The 21,400-nt window shown below is 41.9% G+C and overlaps 2 protein-coding genes across 17 annotated transcripts in view; one reads left to right on the top strand and one right to left on the bottom strand.

Moving 5' to 3' along the window:
• map2 (microtubule-associated protein 2) overlaps window positions 1–3,919 on the top strand; it is a 134,690-nt gene extending 130,771 nt beyond the window's left edge. For 15 of the 16 annotated variants that reach the window (XM_042319673.1, XM_042319677.1, XM_042319685.1 and 12 more), the window contains 2 exons: window positions 1,843–1,955; window positions 2,408–3,919. In XM_042319673.1, the coding sequence (XP_042175607.1) occupies window positions 1,843–1,955; window positions 2,408–2,632 (338 nt within the window). In that variant the 3' untranslated portion in view covers window positions 2,633–3,919. The remainder of the gene's footprint in view (window positions 1–1,842; window positions 1,956–2,407) is intronic. The other variant, XM_042319674.1, reaches the window with a different exon arrangement.
• A 5,305-nt stretch (window positions 3,920–9,224) lies between these two features.
• myl1 (myosin, light chain 1, alkali; skeletal, fast) lies at window positions 9,225–17,984 on the bottom strand. The gene is made up of 6 exons (XM_024407437.2): window positions 17,764–17,984; window positions 15,989–16,016; window positions 12,341–12,484; window positions 10,722–10,895; window positions 10,514–10,591; window positions 9,225–9,757 (listed from the first exon to the last, which is right to left on the bottom strand). Exons 1-6 carry the CDS (start codon window positions 17,893–17,895, stop codon window positions 9,729–9,731), a joined length of 585 nt encoding a protein of 194 aa, XP_024263205.1. The 5' UTR covers window positions 17,896–17,984; the 3' UTR covers window positions 9,225–9,728.
• Between the last annotated feature and the right edge of the window lie 3,416 nt (window positions 17,985–21,400).

Here is a 21,400-nt window from a genome sequence, read left to right as displayed (position 1 = left end):
ACTCTTCTCTAGGTTACGTGAAGGCTTTGTTATGGAAGGTTTGGGAATCGCCACCTTCCTTTTAGGTGGTTGTAGAATTTAACTGAACTTTTCTGGATTTTGATAATTAGCGAGTATTGGCCTAATTCTACTCTGCGTGCATTGTTTGGTGTTTTATGTTGTACACGTCTCAAATTGGTATTTGATCCATTTTGTGAATTCTTGGTTGGTGAACGAACCCCAGCCCTCATAACCATAAAGGGCAATGAGTTATTTAACTGATTCAAGTATTTTTTTGCCAGATCCTAATTGGGATGTCAAGTTTTATGTTCCTTTTGATGGAGTAGAGGACCCTTCTTGCCTTGACTCTCAGATCGTTCACAGCTTTGTGTAAGTTACCTATCGTGCTGATGTAGGTTGAAGAGTTTTTTGTGTGCTCTAGGGCAACGGTGTCTAGGTGGAATTTGTATTTGTTGTCCTGGTAACTTATGTTTTTTGGAACACCATTATTTTTGTCTTACTGAGATTTACTGTCAGGGCGCAGGTCTGACTAGGTACTAGGTTCTTCTGTAGGCCCTCCTTGGTTGGGGACAGAAGCATGAGATCATCAGCAAATAGTAGACATTTGACTTCAGATTCTAGTAGGGTGAAGCCGGGTGCTACAGACTGTTCTAGTGCCCTCGCAAATTCATTGATATATATGTTAAAGAGGGCGGGGCTCTGTGGAAAGAAATGTGTGCTTTTTGCCTATTTTAACAGCACACTTGTTGTTTATGTACATGGATTTTATAATGTCGTATGTCATTCCCCCAACACCACTTTCCATCAATTTGTTTAGCAGACCCTCATGCCAAATTGAGTCAAAAGATTTTTTGAAATCAACAAAGCAAGAGAAGATCTTGCCTTTGCTTTGGTTTGTTTGTTTGTCATTTAGGTTGAGCATGGTGAATACGTGGTCAGTCATACAGTCATTTGGTAAAAAGCCAATTTGACATTTGCTCAGTACAATGTTTTCACTGAGGAAATCAGTGGTGGTCAATGCCATTTAAGATGAGGCAGGATGATTCTTTTTTTCTCATGAGCATGGCCTTATTTCTATTACAGCATAATGGATGATTGTCATTCATATTCCATTCAACCAGTTCAATGTAACATCGATAGGTTTATGCTACTACATGATACTCAAATTTTCCCTAAACCCATCATGAGGTTGCTACAACCTAGCCTATGAATGAAAGTTTACAGCGAAGGTGCACACAGGCCGAGAGGAAAATGTTAGTGACACGTTCAATATCGCCTTGCAAACTTTTGCCTGCATCTAGCTGATCTTGTTTTTTTAACTGCCTTATTGATTAGGGGCTCGAAGGTAAACATTTCACTGTAAGGTACACCTGTTGTATTTGGGCGCATGAGACTAATACAATTTGATTTGATTTGTTTTACACCTGGTAATTTGGTGGATGGGACTACCAGTTCTCTGTAACCTAGAGGGCAACAAATGGGTCCGTCTCCTCTATACAATGTGTCTTGTAGGATGACATTGTCTGAATTTCCCTGTGTCCTAATTAACCCATAGAGGTAATGATTTATTTCTGAAGCACATTTTCAATTACATTATCAAGTGATATATTGGCAGGGTATGGACCCCAGGAAGACTATAATCATGGCAACAGCTAATGGGGATCCTGATAAGGACTAAGGGTCTCGTCTGTCTTTTCATTGGTTTGACTAATTATTGATGATAAAGTAAAATGATTTATTGGAACACCTCTCTTTCTCTCTCACCATCTTACCCTTGTCTTCTTGGGTCTTTCTCCCCTTCCCTCTGCCCCCCCTTCTCCCTCTCTCCATCTGCTCCACTAGGGGGAGGTAACGTGCGCATAGAAAATGTGAAGCTGGACTTCAAAGACAAGGCCCAGCCCAAGGTGGGTTCCCTGGATAATGCACACCACACCCCTGGTGGAGGCCTCATTATGGTAAGTCCCATCATACTGTCACCTCATCACAACGAAGATTGTGTGAGTCCCAAATGGCACCTTATTCCTTTAAAGGGCCCTATGTGCTCTGGTCAAAAGTAGTGCTTGATAAAGGCAATAAGGTCACATTTGGGAAGCACACTGATCAGTCGGACATCAGTCTCAAACAGTCTCCTCCAAGGTTAGCACCACTCGAACCCTCCATATGATATCTGTGTGGGTATCCCTCACTTGTGTGTGCATCTGTCTGTCTATTCCCAACCTGTGTGTTTGTGCTTATCCCCAACCTGTGTGTGTGTGCATATCCCCAACCTATGTGTTTGTGCTTATCCCTGTGTGTGTGTGTGTGTGTGTGCGTGCATATCCCCAACCTATGTGTGTGTTTGTGTGTGTGTGTGTGTTTGTGTGTGTGTGTACCTCCTGTCTATCTCAATTACCCTAACTCCTTGTAGATCGAGAGCCACAAGCTGTTGTTCCGTGACACGGCCAAGGCCCGGGTGGACCACGGGGCGGAGATCATCATGACCCAGTCACCGGGAACGGGCATGTCAGGGACGCTGTCCCCCCACCGCCACAGCCACCTGTCCTCCTCCGACAGCATCAACTTGCTGGAGCCTCCACAGCTAGCCACTCTGGCTGACGATGTCACCGCTGCCCTGACCATGCAGGGTTTGTGAGAGCCTTGACAACCTCTACCTGGATACTTTGACCCCCACCCTGCCTCCAGTCAATCCCAGCCCAGATATCCAGGCACCCAGACACCCCAGGCACCGGCCACCTTCACCCTTCCTCCAGCCACCATATCCCCCAGGCCTGGACCCCCCTCACCCCGTCCTGCCTACAGTCTCCTTCCAGTCCACCCCAGCCCTGAACACCTTCCCCCTGCCTACAGTCTCCCTCCAGCCCACCCCAGCCCTGAACACCTTTCCCCTGCCTACAGTCTCCCTCCAGTCCATTCCAGCCCTGAACACCTTTCCCCTGCCTCCAGACGACTAATCCCAGACTCCTGACACCCTGAACTTGCTTCCAGTTTAACCTGACCCCAAGCCTCGGACTCCCTCACTTTCCTCTAGTCCAACCCAGGCTCCCTCATCAAGCCTCCACCCAGCCTTCAATTTCCCTCAAGTCCACCTCTAGCCTCGGGTACCGAACAGCCCACCCTGCCTCAACCCCACTCTGCTTCTAGTCCACTCTGCTTCTAGTCCACTCTGCTTCTAGTCCACTCTGCCACTAGTCCACTCTGCCTTCCCTTTGCCTCCACTCAGCCTCTACTCTTCCTGCTAGTCCATCCCAGACACCCTCGCCCCACCCGACCTCCAGTCCACCCTAGACTCCCTCACCCTGTCCCAGCCCTCAGACTCAGACACCGCCATCCTGCAGCAGCCTCATATCCGCCGCCCGATGGAGCTGCCTACCCTGCCCTATGTCATCAAGATAAATGAAGAAACAACAACAACAACCCCGAGGGAACTACAGATTATTTAGAAAGTACTTTTGGTCCATTTTTGTTGATATTTCCATTCCAAGTACCTGTATTTGGTGTATTTTTATTTATTTATGCTGCATATAGATAGATAGGTATATAAATAGTTAGATGGTGTCGAAGCACTGACCCCAAATCGGCTTTAGCTGTTTGCACAAAATAATCTGGGTAAGGGCCAGGTATAGAGTGGGGTGGTCTCTGTTCAGTGCTTAGAAGCAGCTTTTTCTTGCCATAGGTAGAAAGTCACGTGGCCATGCCCATACAATACCCGTGCCTACTTGCCAACACGTCTTGTTTTTCTCAGTAAAGTGAATGGATGCCAGACTCAATATTCACCATACATCAAGCATCCTTGAGGCAAATCATGCTTGTCCAACATCCAATATATAATAAATATATAAACAACTATTATATATATAGTACCAGTCAAAAGTTTGGACACATCTATTCATTACATTTGATTTTTTTTAAACTATTTTCTACATTGTAGAATACTAGTGAAGACATCAAAATGTTGACATAACACATATAGAATCATGTAGTAACCAACAAAGTGTTACAAAAATGTATTTTATATTTGAGATTCTTCAAAGTAGCCACCCTTTGTCTAGATGACATCTTTGCACACATTTGGCATTATTTTAACCATCTTCATGAGGTAGTCACCAGGAATGCATTTCAATTTACAGGTGTGCCAATTAACAGGTGTGCCAATTAACAGGTGTGCCAATTAACAGGTGTGCCAATTAACAGGTGTGCCAATTAACAGGTGTGCCAATTAACAGGTGTGCCAATTAACAGGTGTGCCTAATTTGTGGAATTTCTTTCCTTCTTAATGCGTTTGTGTTGTGACAAGGCAGGGGTGGCAAAAGACCAAGTCCATATTATGTCAATAACAGATCAAATAAGCTAAGAGAAATGACAGTCCATCATTACTTTAAGACATGATGGTCAGTCAATCCGGAAAATGTCAAGAACTTTGAAAGTTTCTTCAAGTGCAGTCGCAAAAACCATCAAGCACTATGATGAAACTCTAACGAGGACCGCCACAGGAAAGGAAGACCCAGAGTTACCTCTGCTGCAGAGTTCATTAGAGTTACCAGCCTCAGAAATTGCAGCCCAAATAAATGCTTCACAGAGTTCAAGTTAATGATACATCTCAACATCTACTGTTCAGAGTAGACTGTGTGAATCAGGCCGTCATGGTTGAATTGCTTTAGAGAAAACTCTACTAAAGGACACCATTAAAGAGAGAAAAAACTTGATTGGGCCAAGAAACATGAGCAATGAACATTAGACTGGTGGAAATCTGTCCTTTGTCCTGATGAATCCAAATTTGAGATTTTTGGTTCCACTCTGCCATGTCTTTGTGAGACATGGCAGTAGGTGAACGGATGATCTCTATGTGTGGTTCCCACCGTAAAGCATGGAGGAGGAGGTGTGGGGGTGCTTTGCTGGTGACACTGTCAGTGATTTATTTACAATTGAGGTGAACGGATGAGGTGAACGGATGATCTCCATGTGTGTGGTTCCCACCGTAAAGCATGGAGGAGGAGGTGTGGGGGTGTGGGGTTGCTTTGCTGGTGACACTGTCTGTGATTTATTTACAATTGAAGGCACACATAACCAGCATGGCTACCACAGCATTCTGCAGCGATACTCCATCCCATCTGGTTTGAGTAGGTGAATGGATGATCTCCATGTGTGTGTGGTTCCCACCGTAAAGCATGGAGGAGGAGGTGTGATGGTGTGGGGGTGATTTGCTGGTGACACTGTCTGTGATTTATTTACAATTGAGGTGAACGGATGAGGTGAACGGATGATCTCCATGTGTGTGGTTCCCACCGTAAAGCATGGAGGTGGAGGTGTGATAGTGTGGGGGTGCTTTCTGGTGACACTGTGATTTATTTACAATTGAAGGCACACTTAACCAGCATGGCTACCACAGCATTCTGCAGCAATACTCCATCCCATCTGGTCTGTGCTTAGTGGGACTATCATTTGTTTTTCAACAGGACAATGACTCAAAACACACCTTCATGCTGTGTAAGGGCAATTTGACCAAGAAGGATGAGATGGTTTGGGATGAGTTGGACCGCAGAGTGAAGGAAAGGCAGCCAACAAGTGCTCAGCATATGTGGGATCTCCTTCAAGACTCTTGGAAAAGCATTCCAGATTAATCTGGTTGAGAGAATGCCAAGAGGGTGCAAAGCTGTCATTAAGGCAAAGGGTGGCTACTTTGAAGAATCTCAAATCTAAAATATATTCTGATTTGCTTAACACTGTTTTGGATACTACGTGATTCCATGTGTGTTATTTCATAGTTTTGATGTCTTCACTAATATTCTAACATGTAGAAAATAGTTTAAAAAAAATAAAAACTTAAATGAGTAGGTGTGTCCAAACTTTTGACTGGTACTGTATATATATATATATATATATATATACACATGCCAGCTCTTTGTCAGCAACAACATCTCTTCAAAAAATGATTTTAAAAAAGTGATAAGTCCTTTAAGTTTAACTTATACCTGTACAATTGCATTACTGCAAGCACTAGATAATGGTATGATGAGCATGTATCAATTCTAGTTACGGAAAGAGGCTATTTTCTATTTCAAATAACAGGATTTGAGTAAGTTATTTACTGAATCATTGGATAAAGATATGAACACTTCTTCATGTTTTTGTAGATATTAGTTGACTAGTATGTTATGCTTGTTGAAGTTGACTTCAGACAACTGTGCTGATATTGTTAAGAAGTGCATCTTTCAGGCCTGCAATAGAGTACTAAAGGCCCTGTGGCAGATTAGCTTCCTGTCCAGGGGGTGTACTTGTACATCAAGCTGCCTCACACTACAGAAACAGGAGTTAGGCTCCTGCCCATGTGGGCCATTCTGGCTTGAACAGGGCTTATTTTACTTACAGAGTATTAAATGTACCCTAACTATGTTACTTATCTATCACATTGTCCGAGAGCCCGTGGATTTCGATGATAAAGAGTCAGGTTACAATCAAGATATTTTTTAGAGTTGAATCAATCCAAGCTGCAGCAGCACATACTTTAGTAGCACAACACATTAGAGGCTACATCTCCATTACTTCACTTCTCTGTCACTCACACATCTCTCCCGTGAATCCTCCTCACACTGCAGGTGAGTCTGGGAAGGGTAGTTTCATATTAAGAGTCCCAACATAAAATCTCAATGGCAATGCCATAATACAATTCTCAGATACACATGACATATTTCTGATTATAAAATATATTTTACTTTCAGAGTACTAAATAATGCTACTCTCAAGAGTTCTCTCTGTGAGTTTTTCTTCTAGAAGGCTGGTTTGCCAGTCCTGGTTAAGTTTAAGAGGATGCTGCAGTGATTCTCAGTTCAAAAGAAACTTTGATATAGCTGAAAGCTCACAATCCATTCACTAACGCTAGCTACAGTAGGCATTGGATGGCTGTAAGATCCTTTCGTCCAGAGTGTTTGATGAACAAACCCAAGGCTCTTAGAGCAGGCTGAGAATGCACTCAAGAGGGCTTGCAGTTGTCTGAACAATATTGTGAATGAAACTATGACTATTATTTAAATATTCAATTTAGGAAGCAGCTGTGGAACTCTGGACCCTGTGTCCTTACAGTTCACTTCTAGATGCTAGGTTTGTTTTGTGTAAAACATTTAGGGTGGGGAAATAAAGGGGGAAAATGCATTAAAAAAATACATTTCATATAAACAAACTTAAGAAAAGGAAACTCAAATATTGTTGCATCTGTTTGATAAAGTGTTACGGTGTATTTTTTCTGTTGCCATTGTGGTATTTAGCCCTCCTTGTATTCCTGATGTTTGTTTGCTTCTATGTACTTTCTGCATCCCCCGATCTCCTATCCTCTACCCCAACCTACAGCAACTGTTAATGTCATTAAAATTAGATGTACACAGTTTTTTCTCCTGTTGATAAGGTACTAATAAAAAAATGCTCTTAACAATTAATGACAATAAAAAAACTACGAAGAACACTCTCGTTTTGAGTACTTCCAAACTTTGCTGAACTTATAGTTACCACCAATATTATAGTAAACTAAAACTGAAACATACAAAAACTAATCATGAAAAACAATTTGAGTCATGTCTTTGGTCACGTTTGCGTGGGTCAAACAAAATGACCCTAATGACTGGTTGACAAAGTCTCCCACAATGCAGGCGATGGCTGCAGGACGACTTTGGCGAAGAGCAGCTGCAGAAACCTCCAGTCGACTGCAGACAAAACTTCATGAGTTTTGATCACGCTTTTTTGTAAAGTTCATTCAGTCTTGTTACAGTTTTCTTGTGTCGAAAGAGAGGAGGACCAAAATGCAGCGTGGTTATCTTGAAACATCTTTAATAAAGATAATACCGAACAATACAAAAACATACCGTGAAAAACCGAAACAGCCCTATCTGGTGCAAACAAACACAGAGACAATCACCCACAAAACACTCAAAGAATATTGCTGCCTAAATATGGTTCCCAATCAGAGACAACGATAAACACCTGCCTCTGATTGAGAACCACTCCAGGCAGCCATAGACTTACCTAGACAACTCTACTATACCACAATCCCATAACCTACAAAAACCCCAAGACAAAACACACCACATAAATAACCCATGTCACACCCTGGCCTGACCAAAATAATAAAGAAAACACAAAATACTAAGACCAGGGCGTGACAGTCTACCTGTTTTTTATCTCCAGAATGCAACAAACTTCGAAAGGATCCACCGACTTGACAAAAAGGATCCGCTCGAACGCGTCCATTGAAATGAGCAGATGCAAGACTGCTATCACACATTCACACATAATATCTGCGCATGTGCACGGGTGCGCTTCATGCTGTTACAACATGGTAGCTACGGGACCTAAACTGTGGAGAAGTTTAGTCTCGCACTTCAACGCTTCTGGTTGTTGTGGAAATTGACCCACTACTACTGTTAACTTGTGGATCTACGTCAGTGGTTCTCAATCCTCTCCTCTGGAACCCCCAGATGTTTCACAAACCAACCTGATTCACCCAGTCAAAGCTCTTGATGATTAGGTGACATGTTGAATCAGGTATGCTACCTGTGGAATAGTTGAAATACATGGAACGGCTGGGGGTCTCTGGGGAGAGGTTTGAGAACCCCTGATCTACATTATCTCGACGACTGTATCTTTAAACCGAACCTATGACCTGACCCATCACCTTATGCATTACTGCCCCACAGTGGCAAGAAATGACATCCCAAAAAACACAAACACTATACAAAACATAAAAGGCTCCTAGTCTTAGGCTTCTTTCTGTCCCTAAAACTGAAACTAAATCATATAAAAATGAAATGTTTTTGTAAAACTTTAACTAAACAAAATCTAGTAAAGTGGATCTGAAACTGAATTTCAAACAAAAATCTTAAAACTAATAGAAATAAATAGGAATATAAAAATAAAAATAAACTATAATAACTTTGGTTACCTCCCTCTAAAGTGCAGGACCCATACTTAAAAAAAGAGAGTGACACATGTTTTTAAAATCTTTTAATCATTATTTGAGATGCAACAAGAAAACAAATGTTTCGGCTGCTAGGCCACCATCAGTGTTGTTCTGTTTTAACCTCTACCCTGTAGCTACACTGAAGATGCATCCCAAAGGGCAGCCTATTGGGTACTGGTCAAAAGTAGTGTACTATATATGGAATAGGGTACCATTTGGGACATAACCTCACTGTCTGCACTCTCCCGCAGAGCAAAGAATAAGAGCTGCGACACCAGAGGGTTTTTGAAAAGTTTATTATTTGAAATAGCAGAGGAGATAAATAAATGAAGACTGAGGGGATAGATAGGGAGAGTGAGTTTTGATGGCCAGTCTTGAGCAAAGCCAGTCACCTCTACTGGCCCAATCCAGGCAGTAAGTAAGTGATGGAAGGTTTAGCTTAACTACTGCAACGTTTCAGTGAGTCATCCCTACCTCTTTTCCCTCACCGACCCACGGTGGAGAGGCATACCAGGGGACAAGACAACAAGAGCATCTGACGGTTGGCTGGAGAGAAAAAAGGACAGCTTCCAATGGAGGAAAATAGAGAGCAGAGTCGGAGGTCGGAGTCAGACCAAAAGAAAAAGAATGAAACTAACAACAAAAATTACATCTCATAGTCCATTTTCCCCCTGTCTCTTTATCAGGTGGTGGTGAAGAACCGTGGGGGAGTGGATGTCCTGACACCGTTGGGTCTGCAGATAACACGTTAGCTTCCTCGTTAGCCACTGCAGCTGGAGGATCCTTAAATAGACATGATGTGCTTGACAAAGGCTGCAGGGTTGAGGAGGAGGGAGGAGTGAGGGGAGGCAAAGGAGGGGGGGGAGTAGAGGGGTGAGGAGGGAGGGTTAGGAGGTGGTCACAGGGGAAATAAAAAAGATTGAAACAGAGGAGTGAGTAAGCGCATATATATATATATATATATATATATATATATATATATATCAACAAGTAAAATATATATATATATATATATTTTTTTTTTTTTTACTTGTTGGACATAAAAGACTGTAAAAACACCAGCAAATCAGCTCCAAGTGATTTTAATTTAGGAAATCTCTTCCAAAGTATTCCCACACATAATATAGAATCAACGTGATCGTATACACATGTATGCAAAGTTTGAAATGATAATGTTTTAGTCAAATAATATATCTGTTTGAGCTTCTTCCAGTCAATTTGCAGTCTACAAATGATGTGTCATTATGTTCAGGCCCCCTGACCTTCCATGAAAGAACAAATCATCCCACGGCTGAATCCAGTTGATGATCACTGCTTTACACTTTACTTGCTTGTTTTGTCACATAAACTGAAATCAAAACTAGACGTTGAACTGACGTCTGTGCCCAGTGGGAAGTCACCGACTTATAATGCATATTGTTGAAGAGAAGTATCAAATCACGCTGCCAGATTATAATGAGGTTTATGGTAATTGTTTGACATTGGTTTGGCACTACGAAAATGTCTCCCTATATATAATAGGGTGCCATTTGGGATGTGACCTAATACTTGGAAGACTTGAAAGCTTACCCTCGAAGTTAATACTGCCGTTCTCGTCCTCCTGTCCTTGCATGAGGCCATCAATCTCAGCCTCGCTCATCTTCTCACCTAGAGGGAGGGAGAGGTGAGAGAGGTCAGGTCACCAGCTGGTCTGGTGTCATATAATATACGCAGACAGGAACGCATGCACTCATACACACACACTTCATGTTACAACTAAACCAAGGCAGCCACTCACCCAGTGTTCCAAGAACAATACGCAGCTCAGCTCCCATCACGGTGCCGTTGCCCTCCTTGTCAAAGACGCGCAGACCCTCAACGTAGTCATCGAAGGTTCCCTTGTTTGGGTCGTTGACAATGTGCTGGAGCATGGGAAGGAAGGCCTCGAACTCCAATCTCTTGGCGGCCATGTCTGTGTGCAGCCAGAGTGAGAGGAAATGCACTATAAGTATACAGTACGCTCCGGGGTGAAGTTTCGCCTAGGTACAGACCTTGGATCAGCTTTTTCTCCCCCTATCCTAACCTTAAACATTAGTGGGGAATATGACAAACTGACTCCAGATCAGTGTGTGGGCAACTTCACCCTGGTCCACATCATACAATACACTACTAGCAGTTATACCATTAAGACTAAACTCTCTGTGTGTGTGTGTGTGTGTGTGTGTGTGTGTGTGTGTGTGTGTGTGTGTGTGTGTGTGTGTGTGTGTGTGTGTGTGTGTGTGTGTGTGTGTGTGTGTGTGTGTGTGTGTGTGTGTGTGTGTGTGTGTGTGTGTGTGTGCGTGTGTGCGTGTGTGCGTGTGTGTGTGTGTGCGTGCGTGCGTGCGTGCGTGCGTGTGTGCGTGAGTGCGTGTGTCAAAATATAAGTACAAACATAGATGGGGCGGCAGGTAGCCTAGTGATTAGAGCGTTGGACTCGTAACCGAAAGGTTTGCAAGATCGAATCCCTGAGCTGACAAGGTAAAAATCTGTCGTTCTGCCCTTGAACAAGGCACTTAACCCACTGTTCCTAGGCCATCATTGAAAATAGGAATTTGTTCTTAACCAACTTGCCTAGTTAAATAATGTTAAAAAAATATTTAAAAAGATACTGTACATACATAGTGAAATAACATAAAGGTATATCACGTTTCACACTGGCAGGTATTGTAACCCTACTTCAAAGACCTTCTGCAGCTACTCAGGCTTAACAGCACCGATGGAGGGATCTGTCAGCTATTCAGGCTTAACACCACCAATGGAGGGATCTGACCATCATGACAGGTGCTGAATTGTTACAATGTGCTATAAAATGGATCTGACAAATGCCTAGTCCATTGACTATGATAGACATCGCATCGTTATATCTGTCCCATTATGGCGTCTGTGAGAGCACGAGCAGAAACGGTAGTCAGCTTTCTCCTTCTACTACTTCTATGAGTTGGCAAACAAACTGAAACGGTGCATACTACCTCCGAAGTATGTTGTTTGAACAGGTATAAAGCCAAGGTTGGTGATTTACTACCACCTGCAGTTGTGGAATGTTTGCTCACGAGTATAATTCATTGGCTGATCCCTCCTGATAACCTCGGTTGAATTATATGATCCTTTCCTAACCCATAGGAAGTCATACTCAGTTGACTACTTCAAAATGGTGGAAGTCCTCAATGGCGCAGCCCATACCAAAACCGTATTTTGTCTTCTATCTATCTCTATGGTGTGGTTACTTACTGAAGGACATGTTCTCCTCCCTAGTGTGCTATATAAGGACAAACGTGTGTGTCCTTGTATCCGTTTGTGTATGTGTGTGTGTGCGTGTGTGTATGCCTGCACTTGTGTGTCCTTGTATCCGTTTCCGTATTGTATATGTGTGTGTCTTACCTTCATCGGAGGGGTTGCCCAGGACTTTGCGCACCTCCTTGTTGGTGGGGTTCTGTCCCAGGGCGCGCATGATATCAGCGACCTGGTTGTAAGCCACCTTCGAGTCACCCACCCTGTCAAAGAGACCGAAAGCCTCCTTGTAGTCTGTGGTGTGGTGAGGTGAGGTGAGATGAGATGAGAGAGAGAGAGAGAGAGAGAGAGAGAGAGAGAGAGAGAGAGAGAGAGAGAGAGAGAGAGAGAGAGAGAGAGAGAGAGAGAGAGAGAGAGTTTTATTATCCTCAGAGTACCTGGGCTAGAGGCCAACAGAAGCTATTATAACAAACCAAGAGATCTATGAAACAAACATGCAGACCATTTGGTCTTTGGTGTTTTTGCAGGGATTATTGTAAATATCTCAAATCAATGATGAGAGTTTCGTCCTATACTTTTTATTATTGTATCTTGATGTAGAATTGCCTCCTGTTTATATTTGATTTAACCTGTAATTATCCAGGAAGTCCCATTGAGGTCAGAATACCTCTTTTACAAGGGATACCTGGCCAAATATATCATTTCAATCAAGCAGAGCAGGTAATGTTTGAGAATGGATCTAGGTAAATGGAGAGAAATATCTTTGTAGGGCTGCTTTCTGTGTCAGCACATGCGCACTTGCGCAGCAGCAAGCTGTTGCACTTATCTACTAGGTGGGGTGCGCACTTCACTCTTCATCCTCACTAACAGTGGTGGAAAAAATATTATATTGTCATACTTGAGTAAAAGTAAGGCTTTAATAGAAAATGACTCAAGTAAAAGTGAAAGTCACGCAGTAAAATACTACTTGAGTAAAAGTCTAAAAGTATTTAGTTTTAAATATACTTAAGCATCAAAAGTAAATGTAATTGCTAAAATGTCATTAGGTATCAAAAGTGAAAGTATAAATCATTTCATATTCCTTATATTAAGCAAACCAGATTGCACAATTGTCTTGTTTTTGTTATTGATGGATAGCCAGGGGCACACTCCAACATGCAGACATAATTTACAAAGGAAGCATTTGTGTTTAGTGAGTCTGCCAGGTCAGAGGCAGTAGGGATGACAAGGGATATTCTTTTGATTAGTGTGTGAATTGGACCGTTTTCCTGTCAAAATGTACTTTTGGTTGTCAGGGACTATGTATGGAGTAAAAAGTACATTCTTTTCTTTAGGAATGTAGTGAAGTATAATGTAAAAGTTGCCAAAAATATAAATAGTAAAAGTAAAGTACAGATACCTCCCAAAAACTACTTAAGTAGTACTTTAAAGTATTATTACTTAAGTATTTTACACCACTGCTCACTAACAATTGCACACGTGCAATGGGGAGAGACAACACCAGCACCGGGAGAAGATAACAAGAGTTACCTACCTAGCCTAAACATTTATATGGGCTTATGATGGAAATTTACATTTATATGGGCTTGTGATGGAACTCGATTGAAAGTGATCCGTTGAAAGATTAATAGTTATATTGTGATTTCCTGCTCCGCGCGAGCCCCAGCTGTCTCTTTCTCTCTATTTCTTGCGGGCCGCACAGGACGGGACCAACTTGGAATCGATACTGAAGAGAGAATATGAGCCCCGCTCCTTTATAAGGCAATGCTGTGAATGGACTGAGTAAACCAAGAGAATGCTGACAGTAGCGTAACCAACAACCAGCCAGGGCGATGACTGCGCTATCGCCTGCTGACGATGGACGTGAACAGGGTGCGGTGACCAAAGTTGAACTTTATGCAAATATTCCACAACATCGTTTTACTATTGACCAATCGAAGCTCACTATAGTTTCCAGCCCCTACTGGATTGGCTGTTGATATCTAGCACTACCTAGCGTGCTTGCTAGCTTGCTAGCACCAACATGAGGGCGAAGCAACTATGGATTTCCGAATTTAGGAGTTAAAAAGGATCTCAGTTGGCATCCTCCAGGGCATTCTTTGGTAATGAGCTCAGCTTTATCAAAGGGTGACAATATGAGACAGGAAGCATTTAAGTCTTTGACATTTAGAATGTCAATGAGAATGGAATAAATAAAAAAAATGGAAATCCTACATGTGTTATTAAGCCTATGGATTAAAAAACATTCTGTTCCATATTGCTTGACAACTTTAAAACATTTTACTGCTGTGAACTAAATCAACGTGGGTTTAACACATGGTTATTGGCTTAAAAAAAGAGCATGCCTGTACCATGTCAGATATAGAGTTGAAATGTATTCAATTTTGAGTTTGCATCCCAATATGACACTTTATATACAGTACCAATCAAGAGTTTGGACACTCCTACTCATTCAAGGGTTTTTCTTTATTTTGACTATTTTCTACATTGTAGAATAATAGTGAAGACATCAAAACTATGAAATAACACATATGGAATCATGTAATAACAAAAGAAGTGTTTTTATACTTGAGATTGTTCAAAGTAGCCACCCTTTGCCTTGATGACAGCTTTGCACACTCTGGAATGAGTTGGTGTGTCCAAACTTTTGACTGGTACTGTACATCACAGAATACTTTAATATCACAAAACCAATTAACATAGAAACACCGGATATTCAGCGTTTAAAAAAATAATAATGTTAATTAATTATGAAATGATTACAAATATTTATAACATTCCATCCATGAGGCCACTGGGGGGGCGATTTGGTCAGTTGACTGCAACTAGCCTTATGTTATAACAGGTTATAACTCATTGTGACAGTTTATAACGGGTCAAGTGGTGCCCTAATCTGTGGTGCCGTAATCTGTGGTCCAAACAGATATCAGATACCATGAATTTCATTGAATAGTTTTGTTGTTTGTTTATATAATATATCAGGCTTTTTTGCCCCGTGTTAATTTAGCCATAATGTTTTTACATTCATATAGAGGGGTGAACTGTGTCCTGAGAACCTTAGAGGATTGACCATTGACATTTTGGAACATTTATTGAGATTGGCTGCAGGTGCATGTTATTTGAGAACATTCACCTCTATAGGAAATATTAAGTTGTAAATACCCTCCCGAGGTTGTTTAATGTTACAAGTTCTTTGGGTTATTCAGATCAAAAGTAAGCCTAGTCAAAATATTACTATTGCATTTTATTTGGTATTTGTTATATTTTTAAACACTACTTAGTCCAGGTGTAGGAAAAGTAACATTGAGATAGAAATCAGTGGCAGCTAATCCATGTTGGATAAATACTATGTAAAAAGACCTAAAGTGGATTTTTTATAGTGGGTTTTATTAGCCGTCAGAGGTACAGCCCTGGGTTCAAATACTATTTGAAATCTTTGCTCTAGCCTGCCTGGAGTACAAGGTGAGCGAGGTTTGCGGTTCTGGGATTATTCTATTGGTCCATTCAGCCAGGCACGCTCAGAAAAAGTATTTGAAATGATTTCAAATAGTATTTTAACCCAGGTCTGCGAAGGTGCAGTGTTAGTGATCTCTTTTACAGCAGTGATAGTGATAGTGATAACGTTTTACAGCAGTGACAGCGATATCAGATTTTTTATATTTTTTTTACAGTAATAGTAATATGGCCGATTTTCACGACACATATTTAGCTTATAGTATTGGCCTAAGAAACACTTTCAATAGATAATTTAACATGCCTTTTAAACTGTCCCTTAGTAATATGGTTTAGTGAACATACCCTCATGCTGGTCGGGAGTGAACTCCACCTAAAGAGGAAAGTAGAAAAAAACAATCAGAACATTGAAAGAAAGTGGGGGCCCACTTTGGAACATTTACAGCCAGTGTAGTAATACCATCTCGGCACAATTCCACTGTCTGCTATATCAGATCTGAGACTTTCTATGGACTTAAACCCTCCTATTATACTGTCTAGGGAAATTGATGAGTAGCCTTGACTACAGCCTTTCTATATCTCCCCAGAACAGTTTCTCTCCTAACCTGATTCTGTAACGAGAGTCTTGGTATTGCAAGAATACCAGTGTAGTAGGCTAACTCCACTTTACTTAACTCCACTTCCTGACTTACAGGGGGCTTGGGTCATCTCCTTACTATTTTACAGTCCATCTCACACACCAATGAAACAGAGTGCCATAAGAAGGGGATGGGGTTTTGGGGTACCCGTCTGCAATAGTCTCCCAGTTTTACTTTAGGTCTCATACTGTCTAAAATGTGGGGCAATCTGCTATTGGGCTGTTGGAGTAGGCCTAGGCTATACACACTAGGCTCACTACCTTGAGATCAAACACATAACATGTTCAAGTGATTATGTACCAGTAGATTTCCCTTTGACTCCTTACAATGTAGAAAAACATTTGACAATAATTTTGCAAATGACTAACTGCAAAAGGGATATATAGCCTAATATGCATCTCTTAATCTTGTATTGCTGCTTAAACAATACTGATTGTATTGTAGGTTATTTTGACAATTGGATTTTGCTTGAAAATAACACAGTCAATTGGTTTATAAATTGGACTAATCCAACAAAAACACCACATATCCCACTCTGCAAAGACATAAATCGATTCCACATGGGTTCAAAGTAATTTCGTTGAAATTATGTGGAAACAACGTTCATTCAACAAGCGTGGCCCAGTGGAAAGCAAGTTAAAAAATGTTAAAGAGTTATGCTCCCATCAGCTAAGAAATATTACCCCTACAAATCCTCGAAACAAAATTAGCTCCACAGCTATACTGTCATGATGGTACTCGGTCTTTGAGGTCCATCTTTAGATACTTGAACATGTCCACATTTGGTGACAAGTTCCATTGCCATTTCACCTTGTTACAAACTCGTACAGCCTATCAGGGGAGCCGAGGGGCATAGGGCGTGGCTTATATGAGCGAGAGCACCGAGTCTCCGGAGCTAACATTTGCCATAGAATACATTATGGAAAACATGACAAAATAATCCCAACATAATTATTTGTCAAAATACAACAGTATGCCTACTTTGTTCAAGTTAATTAAACTATTTCAAAACTGTGGTAACTCCATAGGTTGAAATAGGTAGCCTAATAAGTAATATTGGCCTACAATATCCTAACAGCACACAAATATATTGGTTATCAATTTGTATATTTCAATTTAGTAGAGATTTACATTCCCATATAATATGTAGTCTAGGCCCATATGATTGTAGCATCAAGCATGTAGTGATAATGGCCCTTCACTGGCAACCATACCATACTGTAGCTTCAGAAAAACACACTCCCAACGAACGACCAGGCCAAACACCGGCTACATCACACATATGCAACGGAGAGACTATAAAGAAGCATAGTAACAAATAAAGCCTAGTAAATGTAAATATTTTAATTACACTGGGACTCATGAAAGAATAGCATAATCAACCTTTTTATTTAGCAGACAGACAAAGTACCCTATAGGATAGCGGGAGGATGCAGGGCATATGCTAGGGGAGGCAGGGTAAGGCAGAAAGAACATAGTTACCTTGACTTTGGACAAGTCAAGTGCAGGGGGAGCAGCTACCACATCAGGCTCGGGTGCGGGAGCAGGTGCGGCTGCCTTTGCAGGCTCGGCTTTCTTGGCGGGTGCCGCCTTAGCGTCCTTCTTGGGTGCCATTTTAGCAGAGAGTAAGTTAGTTAGCTACTTCACCGATAATTCAGACAGTTCCCGCGTAAGCTTGGAGAAGACTCGGAGCATGAAGGGAGCATCTGGGCGTATATATATGAGTATATTTTACAAAGTACCCTCATCAAAGCAGCCCAAGGGACGGGATTGGACAGCACCAGGAGAAGCGTGGGGGGCTGTTCTATACAAGGAATAGGGACACCCCATGTAAGTCGCGGCCGAGGATGAGCGTCAGAAGATGTTTATTTAAAACGATGCTAGCTGTGGAAAAAAATAAAAACATGGGAAGCGGTGAGTGAGGTCCTCCGGGGTTACCCGGTAGCCTAAAGGGCAGCCGCCCGGTAACGATAGACTAATTTTTACAGCCACTGTTTAATATCGGCTGAGCCAAGGAATGCATCAGTCTTGTGTGTGTGATGACACACAACATCGCTCAATATCTTTCCCGTGTCTCTCGTTATGAGGAAATGTATCTATGGGGGCTATCAGTGACAATAAGATGGTTCAGTTTTCAATGTTAATAAAATGTAAGCTTTCTATTCTTCCAGTCAGGTGTGGGTTATATGCATGCAGTGAGATGCACATTTGTTTATCTCTGACCGTTTTCTCATTCGTGCATTTTCCCTATAGTCAAGGCTACTTGATGAACAGAATATAAATAGAATAGAATAGAAAGCATTACAATAAGTGGGAATAGAATATAACTTTTTGACCAGCCAAGGGTGGATTTCTTTCATGGGCTTCACCAAACCTTAATTTTTCAAAACTACATAAGATAGAGAATAGAGTCAAATAGGCCCAAGTAGAGAATAACAAATCAGGGATATGACTACTTCTAATGTGGTCTATATCTGATGTCACTGCCCCTGTTATGTTATCACTTCTAGTGTAGCCTAGGCTATTTTCATGTCTTGAGACGAAATGTAAAACCGGAATGTAAATGCCTACTCCCCCCCTCTCTCTCTCTCTCTCACGCACACACACAAACACGCACACACAGTCAGAGACATACAATCCCACATTCGGTGACACATCTTATATCTCTCTATGATAAATGACAGTGAAATCAGCTCCTCACTCAGTCATGCTTCATGTGTTGTCAAAATGATTATGTGTAGGCAATCACTCTACTTGGTAGAAATCAATCAGAAGACCTCAGTTTTAAAAAAGGAACAGTTTCTATTTGTAGCTGACCTAATGACAGGGGCATGGCACTTCCTGCAGTTGACCTGAGGGGATGATGGGGGAAATGGGGGAGTGGGTCACACAAGTAGGTCTAGGCTACCAGTATGTGCAAATGTCTATTTCAACTAGATTTTTATGATATTATGTTTGTATGGAGTTCACAAACTGTGTCCTTTATCTTTATTGTAGACTATTAGTTTATCTTTGAAGATAAGAAAACACACTAACACACATAGTAGATTTTAAAAAAATTAAAAAAATGTAATGGTGTCCAGATAGAGTAATACATGTTTTAGACACTTGCTGCAATGGAAGAGAGTTTCATCGGTACATTTTGATAGCCTGTGAATGGGGTAATGATCCACCTCAATGATCTGTCTTCTGGGGATGAAAGTTAAGAGGGTGGACAGGGTAGGCTAGTAATCTGGCAACCCAGAACCAAGACTAGGGTTATGACCCAAATGACACCCCTTTATAGTGCACTACTTTTGGACCAGGGCCATAGTCACCCATGACTAGACCAGGGGAGGCAGGGGAGGATTAGCCAGCTCCCTTTGAATGATCCCATATGGGGTCGCAAGGCAAGGGTGGGGGTCAGAATGACCACTGAGCTTTGGGTGTCCTCCATGTCTGGGAGATGTGCGAGGTATTAGGGGTAGGAGCCTCAGCTGCCGATGCCAGTAACTAGGAAGGACCAACCGAGCGAATTCTAGCTCCTTCCTCTTGTCTATATTAGTCCGAAAAGGCCGGTTGGGGCATTAACCCCACCCTCACCCATTACAAGGGCCTCGTAAATACGATACTGAAGAAATACCTCCACCCTTCACCCTCCGCCCCCTGCTCACCCGCTTTCCCTGACCCCATGGCTGCATGGAGGCAGAGCCAGAGAAAGGCTCACTCCCTCAGCTGTCATCAGTCCTCTCCCCTGGCATCCTACAGCACCTTACTCCAACAGGATCCCCACCTCCACCACTCCCCCAAACCTTACCCCCTCTCTCCCTGGCCTGCACCTGTCCCTAGGGTCAGGGGGCAGCGCAATGGGGGGGGTAGCGCATTACAAACTAGAGCCTCCCAGACTATTAATGTGTTATGTTAAAAATGTCTTTACTTTTATTCAATGCACTGAGGGTGGTTTTGTATGATTGTTGCTCAGCCTGAATTGTCTTGATATTTTTTAAAGCCCTGAAAATAATACAGCATTCGCATACCATCTGTTAGGAAGTTATTTACTGTTACTTTGTAGTTACTTGATTCTTTTAATACCTTTGAAGAATCAAGTGTCAACCATCAATAAACATCCTATAAGTAGTAAACATAGTATATTCTTTAAGATACATATTCATAAGCAACACTGCTCCTCCTTCAGTACTCATTCAAGGGTTTTTCTTTATTTTTACTATTTTCTACATTGTAGAACAACAGTGAGACATCAAAACTATGAAAATAACCAAGAAAGTGTTAAACAAATCAAAATATATTTTAGATTTGAGATTCTTCAAAGTAGCCACCCTTTGCCTTTATGACAGCTTTGCACACTCTTGGCATTCTCTCAACCAGCTTCACCTCAAATGCTTTCCCAACAGTCTTGAAGGATTGTTGGCTGCTTTTCCTTCACTCTGCAGTCCAACTCATCCCAAACCATCTCAATTCGGTTGAAGTCGGGTGATTGTGCGGCCAGGTCATCTGATGCAGCATTCCATCACACTGCTTCTTGGTCGAATAGCCCTTACATGGCCTGTGGGTGTGTTGGGTCATTGTCCTGTTGAAAATCAAATTATAGTCCCACTAAACGCAAACCAGATGGGAAGGCGTATTGCTGCAGAATGCTGTGGCAGCCATGTTGGGTAAGTGTGCCTTGAAGTCTAAATAAATCACTGACAGTATCACCAGCAAAGCACCCCCACACCGTCACACCTCCTCCTCCATGCTTCACTGTGGAAACTCTCACGAAGACAGCGGTTGGACTCAACCGACCAAAGGACAGATTTCCACTGGTCTAATGTCCATTGCTCATGTTTCTTGGACAAGCAAGTCTCTTGTTCTTATTGGTGTCCTTTAGTAGTGGTTTCTTTGCAGCAATTCGACCATAAAGGCCTTATTCACGCAGTCTCCTCTGAACAATTGATATTGTGATGTCTGTTACTTGAACTCTGTGAAGCATTTATTTGGGCTGCAATTTCTGAGGCTGGTAACTCTAATGAATTTATCCTCTGCAGCAGAGGTAACTCTGGGTGGTCCTTTCCTGTGGCGGTCCTCATAAGAGACAGTTTCATCATAGCGCTTGATGGTTTTTGCGACTGCACTTGAAGAA

This window comes from Oncorhynchus tshawytscha, linkage group LG03 (genome assembly GCF_018296145.1).
Source record: "Oncorhynchus tshawytscha isolate Ot180627B linkage group LG03, Otsh_v2.0, whole genome shotgun sequence".
Lineage (NCBI taxonomy): Eukaryota > Metazoa > Chordata > Actinopteri > Salmoniformes > Salmonidae > Oncorhynchus > Oncorhynchus tshawytscha.
Note: the sequence above shows the minus strand (reverse complement) of the source record. Positions and strands in the feature narration are given on the sequence as shown.